This window comes from Heptranchias perlo, chromosome X (assembly GCF_035084215.1).
Source record: "Heptranchias perlo isolate sHepPer1 chromosome X, sHepPer1.hap1, whole genome shotgun sequence".
Lineage (NCBI taxonomy): Eukaryota > Metazoa > Chordata > Chondrichthyes > Hexanchiformes > Hexanchidae > Heptranchias > Heptranchias perlo.
The window spans coordinates 14,621,284-14,644,165 of NC_090370.1; the positions used below are offsets into that span (position 1 = coordinate 14,621,284).

At 48.2% G+C, this 22,882-nt stretch overlaps 1 protein-coding gene across 1 annotated transcript in view; it reads left to right on the forward strand.

The window, feature by feature from the left end:
- The first annotated feature begins 279 nt into the window (after positions 1-279).
- col2a1a (collagen, type II, alpha 1a) overlaps positions 280-22,882 on the forward strand; it is a 174,441-nt gene continuing 151,838 nt past the window's right edge. The window contains exons 1-8 of the mRNA XM_067976758.1: positions 280-523; positions 4,053-4,265; positions 5,831-5,847; positions 16,786-16,818; positions 17,203-17,235; positions 17,344-17,397; positions 17,690-17,791; positions 20,027-20,104. Coding sequence (XP_067832859.1) covers positions 430-523; positions 4,053-4,265; positions 5,831-5,847; positions 16,786-16,818; positions 17,203-17,235; positions 17,344-17,397; positions 17,690-17,791; positions 20,027-20,104 — 624 coding nt within the window. The 5' untranslated portion in view covers positions 280-429. The remainder of the gene's footprint in view (positions 524-4,052; positions 4,266-5,830; positions 5,848-16,785; positions 16,819-17,202; positions 17,236-17,343; positions 17,398-17,689; positions 17,792-20,026; positions 20,105-22,882) is intronic.

Genomic DNA, 22,882 nt, shown 5'->3' on the forward strand with positions numbered 1-22,882 from the left:
AGAGTTTTTTTTTAAGAAAACTTTTTTTAACCGTCAGTTTTTTTTAACAAAATGATAAAATTCACTGAAAGTTTTTTTAGAAAGTTATTTTTTAAAGTATTTTGGGGGCTGCTGGCTGGGATGGAAGGCGGGGCCTTGGTGAATGGGGAAAGCGAGCAAAGGATTGGAGAGGGTCGGGTTACAGCTCGGCTGGGGGGCAAGGGGTGGATCGGATTCACAAACAGTGGGGATATACGCAGTCATTGAAGGGAGAGCGGACTTAAAACTGCGGTACCCGGCCCAGAGCAGAGAGCGCTGAGTTTCTGCTGGGGCCCGGTACTGGATACCTTTTTTACCCGTTCCAAGGTTGACTTTATGACGGCTCGGTAATCGTGGGACTCCTCTTCTCTCTTCATCCACATAACGACTCTGCATATCTAATATTTAGATATGTTCAGGTTTGTGGACTCCCGAACACTAGTGCTGCTTGCAGCGACGCAAGCCATTCTATTAGCTGTTGTCAAATGTCAAGGCGCAGATATCCGTAAGTGTATCTTTTTCATTCTTCAAAAAAAATGACAGTTTTGTTTGCAAAAAGTGAATTCGTGTAAAATAAAAGTTTATGATTAGTTTTAGGGTCTTCAGTTGGAAATTCAGAAATGAAAAGATTGGGGCAAGGGAACAGAGAATGAGACTTTTATAAATTTTTTGATCGTTCTTTTTTGTTTTTTATTTAAAATGTTTGTGGCACTATTTAAAAGTAACGGGGGGGGGGACGTCATGTGAGGGAGTTCTGTATCTCTGATATATCGTGTCGGCTTGAAACCTTTTTAAAGTTTGAAGCGAGTTTGTGAAATCAAAAGGAGCCTGTTTTTTAAATATTTATTTTCTGAAATTGTTTTGATTGTGATAGGGGGATCGGAGGAGAGGGGATTCCGGTTTTCAGGAGCAGCACTTGTCTAGTTCAAAGTATGTGCAGGTCCTTGGCGGGGGGGGCGGGGGGGTGTTTGAATCAGTAATACACACCCAGACAGGGAAGCTTTAATCCGGCAGAATTGAAGATCAGAATTCCCCCAATCCATCGAAATTCCTTTAACTCTGAAGTAAACTACTGCGGATGCTGGAAATCTGAAATAAAAACAGAAAATGCTGAGCTTTTCCAGCATTTTATGTTGAAATTCCTTTATTTTTTTTTAAATCTTCAGCTTCCAACTCCTGACACTTGGGGTCAGGAACCAGGAGAAAGCAGTGGGGTTGAACTGAAATCTTAGCAGAGACTATCTTAAAGTAGCACTAAAAGGATAAATTAATTTGGAAGTTTGAAAAATGTGTTAAGAAGTCCTCAAACCACATTGAGTGTGGAGTGTGCAGGGAGCTCAGATGAGCTGGGAGAGTATTTCATGATGGTTTTGGGAGGAATCGCCTGAATTCCCCAGCCAGGCTGCTGATGCTGAGGTCAAGAGAATAAATAACAGATCTACTGAGGGAGGGGGAGAGAGGGGGAAAAAACTTGGAGTGCAGGAATGGCTCCTGTGTCAAGTTTTGGCAGCCAAAGCCATAACACAGGCGCCGGAGGCGAGCAAGAGGAAAGAGGTTAAAAAAAAACAGACTTTTACGAAGGGATGGCGTGAGGAGAGATAGAAACTGTGAGGGAGATTGATAGGTGGCCAGACTGGGGGGGGGGGGGGTGGGGAGCACCTCCTCCAGAGGGGCCCAGCCTAGGGATCAAACAGTCCTGCCCAGCACCCTGACAGCCTTCTATTCACGGTAACACAAGTCTATGGAATGAGAGAGATGGACACAGAGCGAGAGAGAGCGAGCACTTGGACTATATAACTTTAGAATAATCAGAGAATAGCATCCACAGATCCCACTTGGAGTTGCTTAACTCAACTTTATTTTCCTATATTTTAGCCAAAATAAGTTAGGGTTACAAATTGCAGCTAAGATTATGAATTTTCTACCAGTTTAAAATATTAAACAAAGCTCTAACTGATCTGTTAACCTGATTCGGACATCTGCCGCAGTATTTTGATTAATCCCACGTCGATTATGAAACTTGAAATGTGCTCGTCTAAACTCAGTGACAACAGAAAGCAACAATGAAAGGTACATGACGATCTAACAAGAAAGGACAGGTTTCTGTGTCACTTGATACGGCCTAGGCTCCCTCTCTCTTCTCTGCCTTGCCAGTCACTCTTTCTTTTATCGTTTTACAACCAGTCAACACTCACGAGGCTCCAGACACCAACCCCCACCCCCCCTCCGAAAGTTTGAAACACCTGGCCAGGGGTAAGCCGGGTGCAGTGTCTGATCCCTGATTGTAAGATTAGAGACTTCAGTTTGTGAGCAGAAGTGAAGCTAAATTGAAAGAAGGCAGAGAAATAAACTTGTTTGTAAATTCGAGCCTCAAAATACACCATTAGTTATCAAAATTGGAGTTCAGGTAGATTTGGAAAGACATGAAAGGCGTGTTCCTCTTTTAAAAGTTGTTTGTATTATAGTGTGGTTAGAAAGCGCCAGTTACATAGCAAAACTCTTCCGCTCAGTCCAAAAATACAAAGGAACACTTCAGAGCAGCGCAGCTAGTAAACTGTGTTACAGAAAGTTTTCAAAGTAGTCCTGGCGTCTGTAATACTCCCCACTCCCCATTGAAATAGCAGAAAGTTCGAGGCCCCGAACCCCAGAGGTTCTGACAGTGACCTTGCAATTTGGAATGGTAGCTTTACCCAAGTGTGCACGAATCCGCAGTGAAAATCTCTCACTGGACTTCCAGAAATGTTTCAATATGTTTCAAATTGCTAGTTGAATCTCTGAAATATTTATCAATATTATATATAAATAGTTGGAAATACGTGTTAAACGAAAGTGCTATAATGTCTTCAAAGCATGGCTAACCTTGGGTTATTTATTACTGGAAGTTAGACTGCAGTTGAGATACGCGTTGGAATGCAAGCAGGAGCTGGATATGAGCAAGGTTCTGAATGATGCTTTTGTGTCTCCGATGTTTGCCTGGAGAGACTGAGTTGTGTGTGTGGATTGATTGCAATCCCCTTACTATTTATTTAACCTGGTCCCGACAGTGGGTTGTGAATCGGCGGCTCTGTGTGTCAATTGAGAATGAGATCTATTCATTCGATCTGAGGGTCTACCGGGCTCACACATGGGAGAGAACCCGATCCCAAACTAGCAACTGGGCACATTCCAAAGTGTCATACCTGCCTGCGATTACAATTAATACCTGATATTGATACGTCTTAAATATTGAAATAATACGGTTTGTAAAGAAAAATACTAATGTAAAAACGTTTTGCATATTCGTAAATCCATATTTAATATTCTTATATCTCCATTAGACCATTTCCCCAGTTTTGATCACAATGGATGCACAGCGCCGTCTACTGGATTTTTATAACGGGAAATTAGCAGTCAGGCTTTGTAAATAAAATCTCATAGTTTCAGCAAAGGAATAGTAAAACCCGTTATTATGCCGCGGTTTTATTGAGGTTTATTTATATATATATTTAGCATTGAGTTACAATGTGAGTGGGGTGATACAATAGAGCCATCTGCTGGAAATTATGTGCGTGTGCTCCAATTCGCTCTCTTATATGTACACATCTATATTGCTAAAAATAAAGTTATTCTACGACAATGAAGTAGCTCATAGGTTATTAGATTTACAATAGGATATTCTAGCTTTGAAGTTGTTTTCATTTAGATGTTGCAAGAATTTAACCGATATGTAAGTCTGGACATTTAATGTCTTATGTATAATTAAGACAATTTGTGTAAGTGTTTTATATATTTTTATATATAATTTATATGCAAACCGATATTTTTGTAATCATATTTATGAATTCCTATAGTACATTCAATATTGTTCTATTGCAGTGTAACTAGCGTGGAAAGTTTAAAATGAGAATAATATTTTTAAAATTAAAATCCTTAAAACCAGTAGATATGTACTGAAACTCGTGAATGTTTTGTCGTGTGTCTCAGTCGGTTATTTATGACTAACCCAGATTTCTTGCCCTCTCTTTCTCTCCTCTCCGCCCGCCATTCACTTACAGAGGACCTGCAAGTGAACTGTGTGCAAGACGGGCAGAGATATAGTGACAAAGATGTGTGGAAACCCGAGCCTTGTAGAATCTGTGTCTGTGACACCGGGACTATCCTTTGCGACGAGATAATCTGCGAAGAGTTTAAAGATTGCCCTAATCCTGAGATTCCCTTTGGAGAATGCTGCCCTGTCTGTCTGAACGACCGAGCTGCTCCCAGCGATCGTAATTTATTTATTTTTTTCCTATATAAATAAATTACTGTAAAGTCCCCATTCATGGGCACAACCGCCAGGGTCTCCCCTGGGAAAGGTTTGTCCATCAGTGGCTGCTGTGTTTTCAAACATAAAGGTGCAATCTGTATTTTTCTTGTACTTTCTCTTTTGCTGTCGTTTTATTCATTACTGCAGTAAGTGTTCGAAGATATGCTGGTTTTTGCAAGCTCTCCCTTTTGCAAGATCATTTTAAGAGAATTAGAAATTGACGTGCTTGCCATTCATTGGCGTCTTTTCCTACTGTCTGTCCCAGATTTACGAAGTACCCAGTCGTGAAGTAAAAGCCAAGTCAAAAAGGGGGCCACATTCCAGCTGAGTGTCACACACACTACGATTTTTGCTTTCATTTCTGAAAGCTGATTTCATCAAATTGCAAGCAGTTACTACGTTGGGTCAATTTAAAAGAAAATAACCTGTTTTCATAGTTTCACGATTTTACATCTCAAATGCCTCCATCTCCTAAAACACCAATTGTAAAGCATCTGACCTCAGCAGAAACACCATGCATTCCCTCACTTCTTGTTTCATATGACATGTGAATTGAATGCAATCCCGAGAATGTCAACATGAAAAATCTGCGATTCCCCAATTTTCGTGGGACTAGATTGGGCTGTGAATACACCAGCACCTGTACCTCAAATGTCACATTTAAATTATTTGCCAAGTTCTGCACAGTCAAATTCTTCTACACATTTCTCTTAATTGGGTGTCTGGACCAAAATGAGGGATTTTATTTCTTTTGTACATTTTGTGCAAATCGGAAAGATTTAAGACTTTGAATTTATTGTTGTGAATTCTGCTCCTGATGCTTTCAGTTTTCCACAGATGACCTGCATACTGTTGGTCTCCTGTATAAAATAAGATGGAAGTCAGATACAAATCTTTGAACATTTATTACTGCTTGTGTCAGTAAATAAAAGGCAAAAGAGAAGTACAGGATCTTTTAAAATCAGATTATGCCTTTTTTAAAGAAATATTTGCTGCAAATGTTTAAATATATATATTCAATTATGCTTATTATCGAGCCAAGCCTTAATGCCAACTGAGCAATTTTGTTTTGCCAAAAATATGTGCTGACTTTAAGAAGCTCTTTTTCTTTAAAAAAAATCAAACTCTGCTGGAGGATTAATGGTTACCTGATAATCTGCTTTTTAACAGGTCATTTTGCTACCAGTTTTTTAAAATTCTGATATGTGCTTGCTGTTTTTATTGCATTGAATAGTGAGTATTTGACAGACAATTCCCTGATGTTTGCAGAGTTAAATATTTGTACCCAGATGGGCAAGCATTGCAGCCATAGCTCAGTGCCAGTCAAATGCAGGTGCATCCAAGCTCTCTGTACTTGGCATTGCCCCACACCAGTGTGGGAAATCAAGGCTGGGTTATTATCAAGTACCTTCACCCCAGCTAGGGCAGCCCCTGTTAATCTGTGAATGGTGTGTTACATAAATGTGGATATAGCTCTCATTAAAGACACTGTATAACGTATCATTTTTTCCTACCCATCACACACAGGGCAAAAAGGTCCTAAGGTAAGATCTCACTATCAATGACTTGCATGTATAGATTGACTTAAACATAAAATGTCCAACCCTGAGTGTTGTGTAGAGTTAAGAACAGTAGAAGCCTGTTAATGGCAACAGCCCAGCTCCACCGCACAGAACAACAGTCCCTTTGTCCAGGTCAGGCACTGTGGAATGTATATAGGGAATGACTGAGTGCACATGATTCTATGAAGAGAGTCCCTATTACCCACTCCACACCATGATCCTTTGGAGGTGAATAGATTTGCACATCTGTCCTACCTGTAGTTCATTATTATCTGGACTTATGCAAATTAATTTTCATTACTGTTGAAAAGACCCAATGTACATTTCCCATAGGATTTGCTAGTCAGTGAAAAGGGCGAGGAGCAGGTTTATTGTACACAGCTGGAAAGAAAATCATCTTAATGAGAATAAGTGAAATGTTAGGTGACTGACCAAGCATTTGCCTGAGGCACATCACAGTGCAAAAGACAGACTGTAACATTATCCAGTGTCAGTGCACCTGGAGCAGAAGCACAGAACAACCACAGGCTTCACCACATTAAAATTACACAGTTCAAGTATTAATACTTCCAAACATTTTTTGAACTAATAATAAAGTTGTGGTTCCTGCACAATACAATTCCAACAAAATGTCCTGCACTTACCTGAGATATTTGTAAACAATTTTACAACACCAAGTTATAGTCCAGCAATTTTATTTTAAATTCACAAGCTTTCGGAGGCTACCTCCTTCGTCAGGTGAACGATGTGAAAATGAAATCCTCGAGATGAAATCGCATTTATAATTCACAGAACAATGCTTGGTGAGTACAGACAGTTTTTTCAACTGCCCGTTGCCAAGGCAATCAGTGTGCAGACAGACAGGTGTTACCTGCCAGGTCTCACAGAATATACATATTCTGTGAGACCTGGTATATTCTGTGAGACCTGGCAGGTAACACCTGTCTGTCTGCACACTGATTGCCTTGGCAACGGGCAGTTGAAAAAACTGTCTGTACTCACCAAGCATTGTTCTGTGAATTATAAATGCGATTTCATCTCGAGGATTTCATTTTCACATCGTTCACCTGACGAAGGAGGTAGCCTCCGAAAGCTTGTGAATTTAAAATAAAATTGCTGGACTATAACTTGGTGTTGTAAAATTGTTTACAATTGTCAACCCCAGTCCATCACCGGCATCTCCACATCATACCTGAGATATGACCCTGAGTACAGTCACTGACCCTGTCCTGAGTACAGTTACTGACCCTGTCCTGAGTACAGTCACTGACCCTGTCCTGAGTACAGTCACTGACCCTGCCCCGAGTACAGCCACTGACCCTGCCCTGCTTACAGTCACTGACTCTGCCCCAAGTACAGTCACTGACCCTGCCCTGACTACAGTCACTGATCCTGCCCCGCGTAGAGTCACTGACCCTGCCCCGCGTAGAGTCACTGACCCTGCCCCGAGTACAGTCACTGACCCTGCCCCGACTACAGTCACTGACCCTGCCCCGACTACAGTCACTGACCCTGCCCCGACTACAGTCACTGACCCTGCCCCGGCTACAGTCACTGACCCTGCCCCGAGTACAGCCACTGACCCTGCCCTGACTACAGTCACTGACCCTGCCCTGACTACAGTCACTGATGCTGCCGAGTACAGTCACTGACCCTGCCCCGAGTACAGCCACTGACCCTGCCCTGCTTACAGTCACTGACTCTGCCCCAAGTACAGTCACTGACCCTGCCCTGACTACAGTCACTGACCCTGCCCCGCGTAGAGTCACTGACCCTGCCCCGCGTAGAGTCACTGACCCTGCCCCGAGTACAGTCACTGACCCTGCCCCGACTACAGTCACTGACCCTGCCCCGACTACAGTCACTGACCCTGCCCCGACTACAGTCACTGACCCTGCCCCGACTACAGTCACTGACCCTGCCCCGGCTACAGTCACTGACCCTGCCCTGGCTACAGTCACTGACCCTGCCCCGGCTACAGTCACTGACCCTGCCCCGAGTACAGCCACTGACCCTGCCCTGACTACAGTCACTGACCCTGCCCTGACTACAGTCACTGATGCTGCCGAGTACAGTCACTCACTCTGCTCTGATTACAGTCACTGACTCCGCCCTGATTACAGTCAACGACTCTGCCCTGCGTACAGTCAACGACTCTGCCCTGCGTACAGTCAACGACTCTGCCCTGCGTACAGTCAACAACTCTGCCCTGAGTACAGTCACTGACCCTGCCTCGAGTATAGCCACTGACCCTGCTCCGACTACAGTCACTGACCCTGCCCTGACGACAGTCACTGACTCTGCCCTGACTACAGTCACTGACTCTGCCCTGAGTACAGTCAACGACTCTGCCCTGCGTACAGTCAACGACTCTGCCCTGCGTACAGTCAACGACTCTGCCCTGAGTACAGTCAACGACTCTGCCCTGAGTACAGTCAACGACTCTGCCCTGCGTACAGTCAACGACTCTGCCCTGCGTACAGTCAACGACTCTGCCCTGCGTACAGTCAACGACTCTGCCCTGCGTACAGTCAACGACTCTGCCCTGAGTACAGTCACTGACTCTGCCCTGAGTACAGTCACTGACCCTGTCCCGAGTACAGTCACTGACCCTGTCCCGAGTACAGTCACTGACCCTGTCCCGAGTACAGCCACTGACCCTGCCCCGAGTACAGCCACTGACCCTGCCCCGAGTACAGCCACTGACCCTGCCCCGAGTACAGCCACTGACCCTGCCCCGACTACAGTCACTGACCCTGCCCTGACTACAGTCACTGATGCTGCCGAGTACAGTCACTCACTCTGCCCTGATTACAGTCACTGACTCTGCCCTGATTACAGTCAACGACACTGCCCTGCGTACAGTCAACTACACTGCCCTGCGTACAGTCAACGACTCTGCCCTGAGTACAGTCACTGACCCTGCCCTGACTACAGTCACTGACCCTGCCCCGAGTACAGTCACTGACCCTGCCCTGACTACATTCACTGAACCTGCCCTGAGTACAGTCACTGACTCTGCCCTGAGTACAGTCACTGACTCTGCCCTGAGTACAGTCACTGACTCTGCCCTGAGTACAGTCACTGACTCTGCCCTGAGTACAGTCACTGACTCTGCCCTGAGTACAGTCACTGACTCTGCCCTGAGTACAGTCAACGACTCTGCCCTGAGTACAGTCAACGACTCTGCCCTGCGTACAGTCAACGAATCTGCCCTGCATACAGTCAACGACTCTGCCCTGACTACAGTCACTGACCCTGCCCCGAGTACAGTCACTGACCCTGTCCCGAGTACAGTCACTGACCCTGCCCTGACGACAGTCACTGACTCTGCCCTGAGTACAGTCACTGATCCTGCCCTGAATACAGTCACTGACCCGGCCCTATGTACAGTCACTGACCCTGCCCTATGTACAGTCACTGACCCTGCCCCGAGTACAGTCACTGTCCCTGCCCTATGGACAGTCATTGAACCCGCCCGGAGTACAGTCACTGACCCTGCCCCTAGTACAGTCACTGACCCTGCCCCGAGTACAGCCACTGACCCTGCCCTGACTACAGTCACTGACCCTGCCCTGACTACATTCACTGAACCTGCCCTGAGTACAGTCACTGACTCTGCCCTGAGTACAGTCACTGACTCTGCCCTGAGTACAGTCACTGACTCTGCCCTGAGTACAGTCACTGACTCTGCCCTGAGTACAGTCACCGACTCTGCCCTGAGTACAGTCAACGACTCTGCCCTGAGTACAGTCAACGACTCTGCCCTGCGTACAGTCAACGACTCTGCCCTGCGTACAGTCAACGACTCTGCCCTGCGTACATTCACTGACTCTGCCCTGAGTACAGTCAACGACTCTGCCCTGAGTACAGTCAACGACTCTGCCCTGAGTACAGTCAACGACTCTGCCCTGCGTACAGTCAACACCTCTGCCCTGAGTACAGTCACTGACTCTGCCCTGACTACAGTCACTGACCCTGCCCTCACTACAGTCACTGACCCTGCCCCGAGTACAGTCACTGACCCTGTCCCGAGTACAGTCACTGACTCTGCCCTGACTACAGCCACTGACCCTGCCCCGAGTACAGTCACTGACCCTGCCCTGAGTACAGCCACTGACTCTGCCCTGACTACAGTCACTGACCCTGCCCTGAATACAGTCACTGACTCTGCCCTATGTACAGTCACTGACCCAGCCCTATGTACAGTCACTGACCCTGCCCTATGTACAGTCACTGACCCTGCCCCGAGTACAGCCACTGACCCTGCCCCGAGTACAGCCACTGACCCTGCCCTGAGTACAGTCACTGACTCTGCCCTGAGTACAGTCACTGACCCTGCCCCATCTACAGTCAGTGACCCTGCCCTGCGTACAGTCACTGACTCTGCCCTGAGTACTGTCACTGACCCTGCCCCATCTACAGTCACTGACCCTGCCCCGAGTACAGCCACTGACCCTGCCCCGAGTACAGCCACTGACCCTGTCCCGAGTACAGCCACTGACCCTGCCCTGAGTACAGCCACTGACCCTGCCCTGTCTACAGTCACTGACCCTGCCCTGTCTACAGTCACTGACCCTGCCCTGTCTACAGTCACAGACCCTGCCCTGTCTACAGTCACTGACCCTGCCCTGTCTACAGTCACTGACCCTGCCCTGTCTACAGTCACTGACCCTGCCCCATCTACAGTCACTGACCCTGCCCCGTCTACAGTCACTGACCCTGCCCTGTCTACAGTCACTGACCCTGCCCTGTCTACAGTCACTGACCCTGCCCTGTCTACAGTCACTGACTCTGCCCTGAGTACTGTCACTGACCCTGCCCCATCTACAGTCACTGACCCTGCCCCGTCTACAGTCACTGACCCTGCCCTGTCTACAGTCACTGACCCTGCCCTGTCTACAGTCACTGACCCTGCCCTGTCTACAGCCACTGACCCTGCCCTGAGTACAGTCACTGACTCTGCCCTGAGTACAGTCACTGACCCTGCCCCATCTACAGTCAGTGACCCTGCCCTGCGTACAGTCACTGACTCTGCCCTGAGTACTGTCACTGACCCTGCCCCATCTACAGTCACTGACCCTGCCCCGAGTACAGCCACTGACCCTGCCCCGAGTACAGCCACTGACCCTGTCCCGAGTACAGCCACTGACCCTGCCCTGAGTACAGCCACTGACCCTGCCCTGTCTACAGTCACTGACCCTGCCCTGTCTACAGTCACTGACCCTGCCCTGTCCACAGTCACAGACCCTGCCCTGTCTACAGTCACTGACCCTGCCCTGTCTACAGTCACTGACCCTGCCCTGTCTACAGTCACTGACCCTGCCCCATCTACAGTCACTGACCCTGCCCCGTCTACAGTCACTGACCCTGCCCTGTCTACAGTCACTGACCCTGCCCTGTCTACAGTCACTGACCCTGCCCTGTCTACAGTCACTGACTCTGCCCTGAGTACTGTCACTGACCCTGCCCCATCTACAGTCACTGACCCTGCCCCATCTACAGTCACTGACCCTGCCCCGTCTACAGTCACTGACCCTGCCCTGTCTACAGTCACTGACCCTGCCCTGTCTACAGTCACTGACCCTGCCCTGTCTACAGTCACTGACCCTGCCCTGTCTACAGTCACTGACCCTGCCCTGTCTACAGTCACTGACCCTGCCCCGTCTACAGTCACTGACCCTGCCCCGTCTACAGTCACTGACCCTGCCCCGTCTACAGTCACTGACCCTGCCCCGTCTACAGTCACTGACCCTGCCCTGTCTACAGTCACTGACCCTGCCCTGTCTACAGTCACTGACTCTGCCCTGAGTACTGTCACTGACCCTGCCCCATCTACAGTCACTGACCCTGCCCCGAGTACAGCCACTGACCCTACCCCGAGTACAGCCACTGACCCTGCCCCGATTACAGCCACTGACCCTGCCCCGAGTACAGCCACTGACCCTGCCCCGAATACAGCCACTGACCCTGCCCCGAGTACAGTCACTGACCCTGCCCCGAGTACAGTCACTGACCCTGCCCTATCTAAAGTCACTGACCCTGCCCTGTCTACAGTCACAGACCCTGCCCTGTCTACAGTCACTGACCCTGCCCTGTCTACAGTCACTGACCCTGCCCTGTCTACAGTCGCTGACCCTGCCCTGTCTACAGTCACTGACCCTGCCCTGTCTAAAGTCACTGACCCTGCCCTGTCTACAGTCACTGACCCTGCCCTGTCTACAGTCACAGACCCTGCCCTGTCTACAGTCACAGACCCTGCCCTGTCTACAGTCACAGACCCTGCCCTGTCTACAGTCACTGACCCTGCCCTGTCTACAGTCACTGACCCTGCCCTGTCTACAGTCACAGACCCTGCCCTGTCTACAGTCACAGACCCTGCCCTGTCTACAGTCACAGACCCTGCCCTGTCTACAGTCACTGACCCTGCCCTGTCTACAGTCACAGACCCTGCCCTGTCTACAGTCACTGACCCTGCCCTGTCTACAGTCACTGACCCTGCCCTGTCTACAGTCACTGACCCTGCCCTGTCTACAGTCACTGACCTTGCCCTGTCTACAGTCACAGACCCTGCCCTGTCTACAGTCACAGACTCTGCCCTATCTACAGTCACTGACCCTGCCCTGTCTACAGTCACAGACCCTGCCCCTAGTACAGTCACTGACCCTGCCCCGAGTACAGCCACTGACCCTGCCCTGACTACAGTCACTGACCCTGCCCTGACTACATTCACTGAACCTGCCCTGAGTACAGTCACTGACTCTGCCCTGAGTACAGTCACTGACTCTGCCCTGAGTACAGTCACTGACTCTGCCCTGAGTACAGTCACTGACTCTGCCCTGAGTACAGTCACCGACTCTGCCCTGAGTACAGTCAACGACTCTGCCCTGAGTACAGTCAACGACTCTGCCCTGCGTACAGTCAACGACTCTGCCCTGCGTACAGTCAACGACTCTGCCCTGCGTACATTCACTGACTCTGCCCTGAGTACAGTCAACGACTCTGCCCTGAGTACAGTCAACGACTCTGCCCTGAGTACAGTCAACGACTCTGCCCTGCGTACAGTCAACACCTCTGCCCTGAGTACAGTCACTGACTCTGCCCTGACTACAGTCACTGACCCTGCCCTCACTACAGTCACTGACCCTGCCCCGAGTACAGTCACTGACCCTGTCCCGAGTACAGTCACTGACTCTGCCCTGACTACAGCCACTGACCCTGCCCCGAGTACAGTCACTGACCCTGCCCTGAGTACAGCCACTGACTCTGCCCTGACTACAGTCACTGACCCTGCCCTGAATACAGTCACTGACTCTGCCCTATGTACAGTCACTGACCCAGCCCTATGTACAGTCACTGACCCTGCCCTATGTACAGTCACTGACCCTGCCCCGAGTACAGCCACTGACCCTGCCCCGAGTACAGCCACTGACCCTGCCCTGAGTACAGTCACTGACTCTGCCCTGAGTACAGTCACTGACCCTGCCCCATCTACAGTCAGTGACCCTGCCCTGCGTACAGTCACTGACTCTGCCCTGAGTACTGTCACTGACCCTGCCCCATCTACAGTCACTGACCCTGCCCCGAGTACAGCCACTGACCCTGCCCCGAGTACAGCCACTGACCCTGTCCCGAGTACAGCCACTGACCCTGCCCTGAGTACAGCCACTGACCCTGCCCTGTCTACAGTCACTGACCCTGCCCTGTCTACAGTCACTGACCCTGCCCTGTCTACAGTCACAGACCCTGCCCTGTCTACAGTCACTGACCCTGCCCTGTCTACAGTCACTGACCCTGCCCTGTCTACAGTCACTGACCCTGCCCCATCTACAGTCACTGACCCTGCCCCGTCTACAGTCACTGACCCTGCCCTGTCTACAGTCACTGACCCTGCCCTGTCTACAGTCACTGACCCTGCCCTGTCTACAGTCACTGACTCTGCCCTGAGTACTGTCACTGACCCTGCCCCATCTACAGTCACTGACCCTGCCCCGTCTACAGTCACTGACCCTGCCCTGTCTACAGTCACTGACCCTGCCCTGTCTACAGTCACTGACCCTGCCCTGTCTACAGCCACTGACCCTGCCCTGAGTACAGTCACTGACTCTGCCCTGAGTACAGTCACTGACCCTGCCCCATCTACAGTCAGTGACCCTGCCCTGCGTACAGTCACTGACTCTGCCCTGAGTACTGTCACTGACCCTGCCCCATCTACAGTCACTGACCCTGCCCCGAGTACAGCCACTGACCCTGCCCCGAGTACAGCCACTGACCCTGTCCCGAGTACAGCCACTGACCCTGCCCTGAGTACAGCCACTGACCCTGCCCTGTCTACAGTCACTGACCCTGCCCTGTCTACAGTCACTGACCCTGCCCTGTCCACAGTCACAGACCCTGCCCTGTCTACAGTCACTGACCCTGCCCTGTCTACAGTCACTGACCCTGCCCTGTCTACAGTCACTGACCCTGCCCCATCTACAGTCACTGACCCTGCCCCGTCTACAGTCACTGACCCTGCCCTGTCTACAGTCACTGACCCTGCCCTGTCTACAGTCACTGACCCTGCCCTGTCTACAGTCACTGACTCTGCCCTGAGTACTGTCACTGACCCTGCCCCATCTACAGTCACTGACCCTGCCCCATCTACAGTCACTGACCCTGCCCCGTCTACAGTCACTGACCCTGCCCTGTCTACAGTCACTGACCCTGCCCTGTCTACAGTCACTGACCCTGCCCTGTCTACAGTCACTGACCCTGCCCTGTCTACAGTCACTGACCCTGCCCTGTCTACAGTCACTGACCCTGCCCCGTCTACAGTCACTGACCCTGCCCCGTCTACAGTCACTGACCCTGCCCCGTCTACAGTCACTGACCCTGCCCCGTCTACAGTCACTGACCCTGCCCTGTCTACAGTCACTGACCCTGCCCTGTCTACAGTCACTGACTCTGCCCTGAGTACTGTCACTGACCCTGCCCCATCTACAGTCACTGACCCTGCCCCGAGTACAGCCACTGACCCTACCCCGAGTACAGCCACTGACCCTGCCCCGATTACAGCCACTGACCCTGCCCCGAGTACAGCCACTGACCCTGCCCCGAATACAGCCACTGACCCTGCCCCGAGTACAGTCACTGACCCTGCCCCGAGTACAGTCACTGACCCTGCCCTATCTAAAGTCACTGACCCTGCCCTGTCTACAGTCACAGACCCTGCCCTGTCTACAGTCACTGACCCTGCCCTGTCTACAGTCACTGACCCTGCCCTGTCTACAGTCGCTGACCCTGCCCTGTCTACAGTCACTGACCCTGCCCTGTCTAAAGTCACTGACCCTGCCCTGTCTACAGTCACTGACCCTGCCCTGTCTACAGTCACAGACCCTGCCCTGTCTACAGTCACAGACCCTGCCCTGTCTACAGTCACAGACCCTGCCCTGTCTACAGTCACTGACCCTGCCCTGTCTACAGTCACTGACCCTGCCCTGTCTACAGTCACAGACCCTGCCCTGTCTACAGTCACAGACCCTGCCCTGTCTACAGTCACAGACCCTGCCCTGTCTACAGTCACTGACCCTGCCCTGTCTACAGTCACAGACCCTGCCCTGTCTACAGTCACTGACCCTGCCCTGTCTACAGTCACTGACCCTGCCCTGTCTACAGTCACTGACCCTGCCCTGTCTACAGTCACTGACCTTGCCCTGTCTACAGTCACAGACCCTGCCCTGTCTACAGTCACAGACTCTGCCCTATCTACAGTCACTGACCCTGCCCTGTCTACAGTCACAGACCCTGCCCTGTCTACAGTCACAGACCCTGCCCTGTCTACAGTCACTGACCCTGCCCTATCAAAATCACCGACCCTGCCCTCTCTAAAGTCACTAACCCTGCCCTGTCTACAGTCACAGACCCTGCCCTGTCTACAGTCACTGACCCTGCCCTGTCTACAGTCACTGACCCTGCCCTGTCTACAGTCACAGACCCTGCCCTGTCTACAGTCACAGACCCTGCCCTGTCTACAGTCACAGACCCTGCCCTGTCTACAGTCACAGACTCTGCCCTGTCTACAGTCACCGACCCTGCCCTATCAAAATCACCGACCCTGCCCTCTCTAAAGTCACTGACCCTGCCCCGTCTGCAGTCACCGACCCTGCCCTATCTAAAGTCACCGACCCTGCCCTGTCTAAAGTCACCGACCTTGCCCTGTCTAAAGTCACCGACCCTGCCGCATGTACAGTCACTGACCCTGCCCCGAGTACAGTCACGGACCCTGCCCTGAATATAGTCACTGACCCTGCCGCATGTACAGTCACTGACCCTGCCCCGAGTACAGTCACGGACCCTGCCCTGAATATAGTCACTGATCCTGCCCTGACTATAGGCACTGACCTTGCACTAAGCACAGTGATGAGACAGTGCCTTGAGTACAATCACAGGCACTGCCTTGAGTGTAGTCACTGATATTGCCCCAAGTACAGTCAGACACTGCACCAAATACAGTCACGGACACTGCCCTGGGTACAGTTACTGACACTACCCCGAGTACAATCACTGATCATACCCTGAATATGGTCGCAAACATCACCTAAATGTCGTCATCTGTATTTTTCAAAAGGAAGTTGCAATACCCACTCCAACAACACCCTGAAGAAAGATACAATACCCCTGTCCTCTCCTGCCATCCTGACCCTGAAATGTTTGCCATTGCTGCACCAATATGCACAGTTAATGCCAAGGAACTGCATGCTCCTGGAAGTACATTAAAATGGACAATTGCACCAATGTATAAACTTCTACAAGGTGCACTTAAAAACACACATGAATACTGTTTATTGCATACAAGGAAATAAGCTCTAAGATGTTTCACACTGTTTCCACTCATCAGTTTAAGTATTAATGTCCCTTTCTTTTTTGAAATAACTGTAGGGACAGAAAGGTGAACCAGGGGACATTAAAGATGTAAGTTATATTCATGCTTTTAAATATCATTGAAAATTCTGTTAATTTTTCTGCTTAACTGTGGGCTCCACCCTGTCACCTCAGCATCTGTTGTATTAACTCATGGTGAAGGTAACAGGAATTTCAGGGCTTTGGTTTAAGTATCTGCATCGGCATTTATCGCATCAGCACACTGACTAAAGGGCTCTACATAAAGGTGCTGAAGACTTGGCTCAATGCCTTTGAATAATTGTCCTTTTGATAGTAATCATTTATGAAGAACTTAAATATTTTAAAATTTGAAATTTTTTTTAAAGGTTTTACTGGAATACTAATCCATCAGGATAGATAAGATTCCAAGTATTGAGTCTCTATGTTTATTTATTTTTTCTCTCTTTATCCCAGGTTGTAGGACCAAGAGGACCTCCAGGTCCACAGGTGAGTGTCTCATATTGAAAGGTTCCTTCTTCCAAACATTGTGGCTGCTGTTGGGATTTTAGGAAGTATTTTGAATCTCTTAACGTTTTTGCTTTGCTTTCCTCTTAGGGACCATCTGGAGAGCAGGGCACAAGGGGATCACGTGGAGAGAAGGGTGAAGCAGTGAGTGATCTTAGCACATTGTTTTCTTTACTAGTTCCATGCAATGTGATAACTTTGATAAAATAGCAAGATGTGTTACAGTATCCCAGACTCCATGGTAATTAGACTGCAGCAGGAATCAGGGAAAAAATGTGTCCCTAGAACTGCAACCACCAAGAGCTGAACTTTAATGCTTTGTATGTGTAAGAGCAGCATTTCTCCTGTTGATAGTAAATTTTGATGCATTTGCTGTTGATTTATGCATGATCTGAATGTTCTTTTCTAATTCAGAGGCATTTTTGTCTGATTTCAGGGTGTGCCTGGTCCCCGTGGTAGAGATGGGGAACCTGGAACTCCCGGCAATCCTGGCTTACCTGGACCACCCGGATCATCTGGCATGTCTGACTTTGGCGGAGTAAGTACAACTGAACCAATGGGAGCTTAACCTCCCCTTCAATGCGCAACCCAGTCCCTCTGGTTTTCAAGTCTGAATCATATCATAGTTGGGTTTAAGCTTTCCAATCTCTTCCCCACCAACACCGCCCCCCCATCACTTTTTACATTTTTAATTTCAATTAAAAAACAGTGACTTTAATAAAATGGACACTTGCCCACCGGACCCAGTCTGCGGCTTTATGTATCTCTGCCGTCCACTGCAGCTTGTAACCTTCAGTAAGAGTGAAGCTGCCTCAGCAATCCCTGAACTAACATACATACAAACATATGAAAAAGGACATGGTGTAACTTCTGCACTTCATGACCCCCTCAATCAGCAGATTATTTGACTGTGGGGAGAATCACAATTGAGCCTCACCCTCATATCCACATATGCACACTTTCCAACAAGAGTCACTGGATAATGATCAGGAGCTGGAACCCTGGCAGAATTTTCCATCCCTACCTAACCCAGCGACACTAAGGCCAATTGCAGCATACTTACCACTACTCAGCACAGCTGGGGGATGGAACCAGAGACCTTCCTGATCTTTATGGCTCAGTTTCACACTGGGTAACACATTGTCAAAACATCAAGAGCCAATGTTGAATTCTAAGCTCTATATCTGAATCTGATTCAGTGGATGTATCATTGAAATCAGCCTGATAGGCGCACAATATTCCTTCATGTTGTCTGGTCTCCTGTCCTTTTTTTAATCACTTAATGGCCATTTTATTTCAAACTGAGGTTGTCGTGATAGAAACACTGCAGGAAGATTGGCAGCCATTTCCCAACCAATGGGATTTTGCCTTTAATGCCATTTTTGATTCTAGAACCAAAAATATTAAAGCTGTCCAATTTGGTTACCAGTGTTTTTTTTCAACAAACAAACGCACCAGTAAACAAATTAGACAATTCTCCCAGAACTTCCACTCAGATGAATGCAAAGCATCGGAGTATCAGCCCTGACTAGTCAATGGTAGAAGTCTACATGATTAATTGCTGTCAATCTCAAGTGTGGAAGGTCAAAGTTCAGTGGTACGCAAAGACTAGCTTTACTACTTTTCATGGTAAAATAATTAAGAAATCTTAGTTATAGAAATATGAATTAGCTGAGCCTGTGACAGCCTTATAAAGAGACAGCAGGTGTAGGAACATGAGTTAGTTATACATTGTGCACCAATTCTCTCTATACATCAATAATCTCAAAGAATGAACTGCTTAGATTTGACCAGTGATGCAGTCTAAATGTGTTAAGGAGACAATTGGATCCGAAAGAAAGACAGATAAGCAGACTTGCATTTATATCAGGTTTCTCAGACACGTCTCAAAATACTTAGTATACAATGAATTACTTTAAGTGCAGTGACTGTTAAAATGTAGGCAGAGACATCAGCTATTTTGCACACAGCAAGATCCCACGAACAGCAATGGGATAAAGAACCGGTTAATCTGTTTTTGGTGGTATGGGTTGAGGGGGAAAGGTTTGCTGCGATAGTGGGAGAAACTCCCTTTGAAGGTCGATTTAGAGCATTTAAGAATGCAAGAAATCAAATAAGAATTTGATTTTTATTGTGAGATTGTTATTGTGAGGGATAATGCCACAAATTGTCTGTGATTGTGATATAGACTTAGAAAATATGTCAGCAACAATGACGATGGGGGTAAATAACTCATAATCCTGACTGTATAACTGATGGGTGTCGAGGACAGGTGTAAGATAACAGTCAGCCATGAGAAGAGATGTTTATCTTATAATTAGTTGTTGTTTTCAACTAAATAAAATAAAACCTCCCTCTGTTCTACCCCAACAATGTGCCTCAGCCTCAGTTTCCCATTTTCCACTTCCTGTGGTGAGATTGCCAATTTCTACCCACTTAGGGACTGTTTTGTACTGTAGGCCCACACCCACAAAGAACTGGATCAGTACTGCACATTTCATGTCAGGCCCAACAAAGAGAGGAGACTTTTATCCCAGCCGTTTCGATTTGAAGCCAGGTCCCCAGAGGTCAGAGGCTAAATTGCTAACCCACGAGATCACCCAGTGCCCTAGTAAAGCCCAAGAAAATGAGTTGAGGCTTTGTGATGTTGCTGTGATATTATGCATGTGGACATAAGTTTTTATTCTCTTGGTGTTTCTGCAACAGATGACATATATTGAGATAGTGCAGCACAGTTACACAATAAATTCAACCTTTTTTTTTACTTCAACAGAACTTTGCTTCTCAAATGGCACGAGGGTTCGATGAGAAAGCAGGTGGTGCTCAGTTGGGAGTCATGCAAGGACCAATGGTAAGAAAGGCTTCTATTTTCCAGCAATATTCCCAGCGTGGCAAAATCATACACACCTGGCACCTTTGGTCACTATTGATTGTAATGAAATAAACAGGCTTTAATCAAACATTAAACAACAGCATACATTTAAGGATAAATATCTAAATCCAACTATACTTATATAAGGATATGATGCATGCAGTGTTAAATTAATACCCACACATAGCCCTCTGTGTATATCCCTCCATTCCTATCCTTCATATCTACTCCTCTGTACATAGTCCTCATATTTACCCCTCCACACATAGCCCTCCATAGGTACCCCTCCAAAGATAGTCCCCATATATAACATTCCACACATAGCCCTCCATTGCTACCCCATACATAGCCCTCCTTATGTACCTGTTAAGCACTATCGATACCTATTCATATGTACCCATCTGTATATGGATATAACTTATACCCGCAAGACCTCCATACACACCAATGCATAACTACCAGCACTCACAACCCCTCCATACCCACCTATCTATAACTACCTGTACCCACATACCCCTCTATACACACTTATCCATAACTACCTGTACCAACATACCCCTCCATACACACCTATCCATAACTACCTGCATCCACATAGCCATCCATACACAACAATCCATTACTTTCTCTGTGCCCTCCCCACTCTGGAGGTTCCATACTTTCCAGTCATTTTTCAGTGGATTGTATCAGCGCCTGCTGCTACACCTGCCCATTCCATTACATCATCTAATCACATTTTATTACCTTCAACTTTTCCAGGCAGTAATAACCCCATCAGCTTTCCTTGCGGTCACTTATCAAACTCAGCCTTGTCATTTCTCGCTCTTCTAATGCTAATTGAACATAAGAACATAAGAAATAGGAGCAGGAGTAGGCCATACGGCCCCTCGAGCCTGCTCCGCCATTCAATCAGATCATGGCTGATCTTCAACCTCAACTTCACTTTCCCTCCCGATCCCCATATCCCTTGATTCCCCTGGAGTCCAAAAATCTATCGATTTCAGTCTTGAATATATTCAACGACTGAGCATCCACAGCCCTCTGGGGTAGAGAATTCCAAAGATTCACAACGCTCTGAGTGAAAAAATTCCTCCTCATCTCAGACTTAAATGGCCGACCCCTTATCCTGCGACGATGCCCTCTAGTTAGATACTCTCCAGCCAGTGGAAACAGCCTCTCAGCATCTACACTGTCAAGCCCCCTCAGCATCTTACCTGTTTCAATGAGATCACCTCTCATTCTTCTAAACTCCAGAGAATATAGGCCCATTCTACTCAACCTCTCCCCATAGGACAGCCCTCTCATCCCAGGAATTAATCTAGTGAACCTCCGTTGCACCGCCTCCAAGGCAAGAAACCTCTCATTAGTCCTTCTTCTTGTTGAGCTAGTTTTCAACCTTTATCTGGAGCCCAGAGTTCAAACATGTTCAGTCTTCTGACTTCACCAGACAAGCTCCAATTTTCACATCTGTACAGTGCTTTTGGCAACTTGTAACATTCTACTTCTCATCATCAACTGTATTTTCCAGTTACACAGAAATTCCTTCAAGTTACGAAATGCCTCTTTTGGAATTTCCATCCTTTGCTGAACTTTTCTGTTACAATTACACCAATGTCCCACTGTGATCAGAGATAGGATTACAACAATGTCCCACTGTGATCAAAGACAGGGTTGCACCAATATTCCACTGGGATCAAAGATAGTGTTGCACCATTGTCCCACTGGGATCAGAGATAGGGTTACACCAATGTCCCACTGTGATCAGAGATAGGGTTACAACAATGTCCCATTGCGATCAGAGATAGGGTTACACCAATGTCCCACTGTGATCAGAGATAGGGTTACACCAATGTCCCACTGGGATCAGAGATAGGGTTACACCAATGTCCCACTGGGATCAGAGATAGGGTGACACCAATGTCCCACTGGGATCAGAGAAAGGTTACAACAATGTCCCACTGTGATCAGAGAAAGGGTTACACGAATGTCCCACTAGGGTCAGAGATAGGGTTACACCAATGTCCCACTGGAATCAGAGATAGGGTTACACCAATGTCCCACTGGGATCAGAGATAGGGTTACACCAATGTCCCACTGGGATCAGAGATAGGGTTACACCAATGTCCCACTGGGATCAGAGATATGGTTACACCAATGTCCCACTGGAATCAGAGATAGGGTTACACCAATGCCCCACTGGGATCAGAGATCGGGTTACACCAATGTCCCAATGTGGTCAGAGATAGGGTTACACCAATGTTCCACTGTGATCAGAGATAGGATGACACCAATGTCCCACTGCGATCAGAGATAGGGATACACCAATGTCCCACTGGGATCAGAGATACGGTCACACCAATGTCCCACTGTAATCAAAGATAGGGTTTCACCATTGTCCCACTGTGATCAGAGATAAGGTTACACCACTGTCCCAATGGGGTCAAAGATAGGATTACACCAATGTCACACGAGGATCAGAGATAGTGTTGCACCAATGTCCCACTGTGATCAGAGATAGGTTTACACCAATGTCCCACTTCGATCAGAGATAGGTTTACACCAATGTCCCACTGTGATCAGAGATAGGTTTACACCAATGTCCCACTTCGATCAGAGATAGGTTGACACCAATGTCCCACTCTGATCAGAGATAGGTTTACACCAATGTCCCACTGTGATCAGAGATAGGGTTACACTAATGTCACACCGGGATCAGAGATAGGGTTAGACCAATGTCCCACTGTGATCAGAGACAGG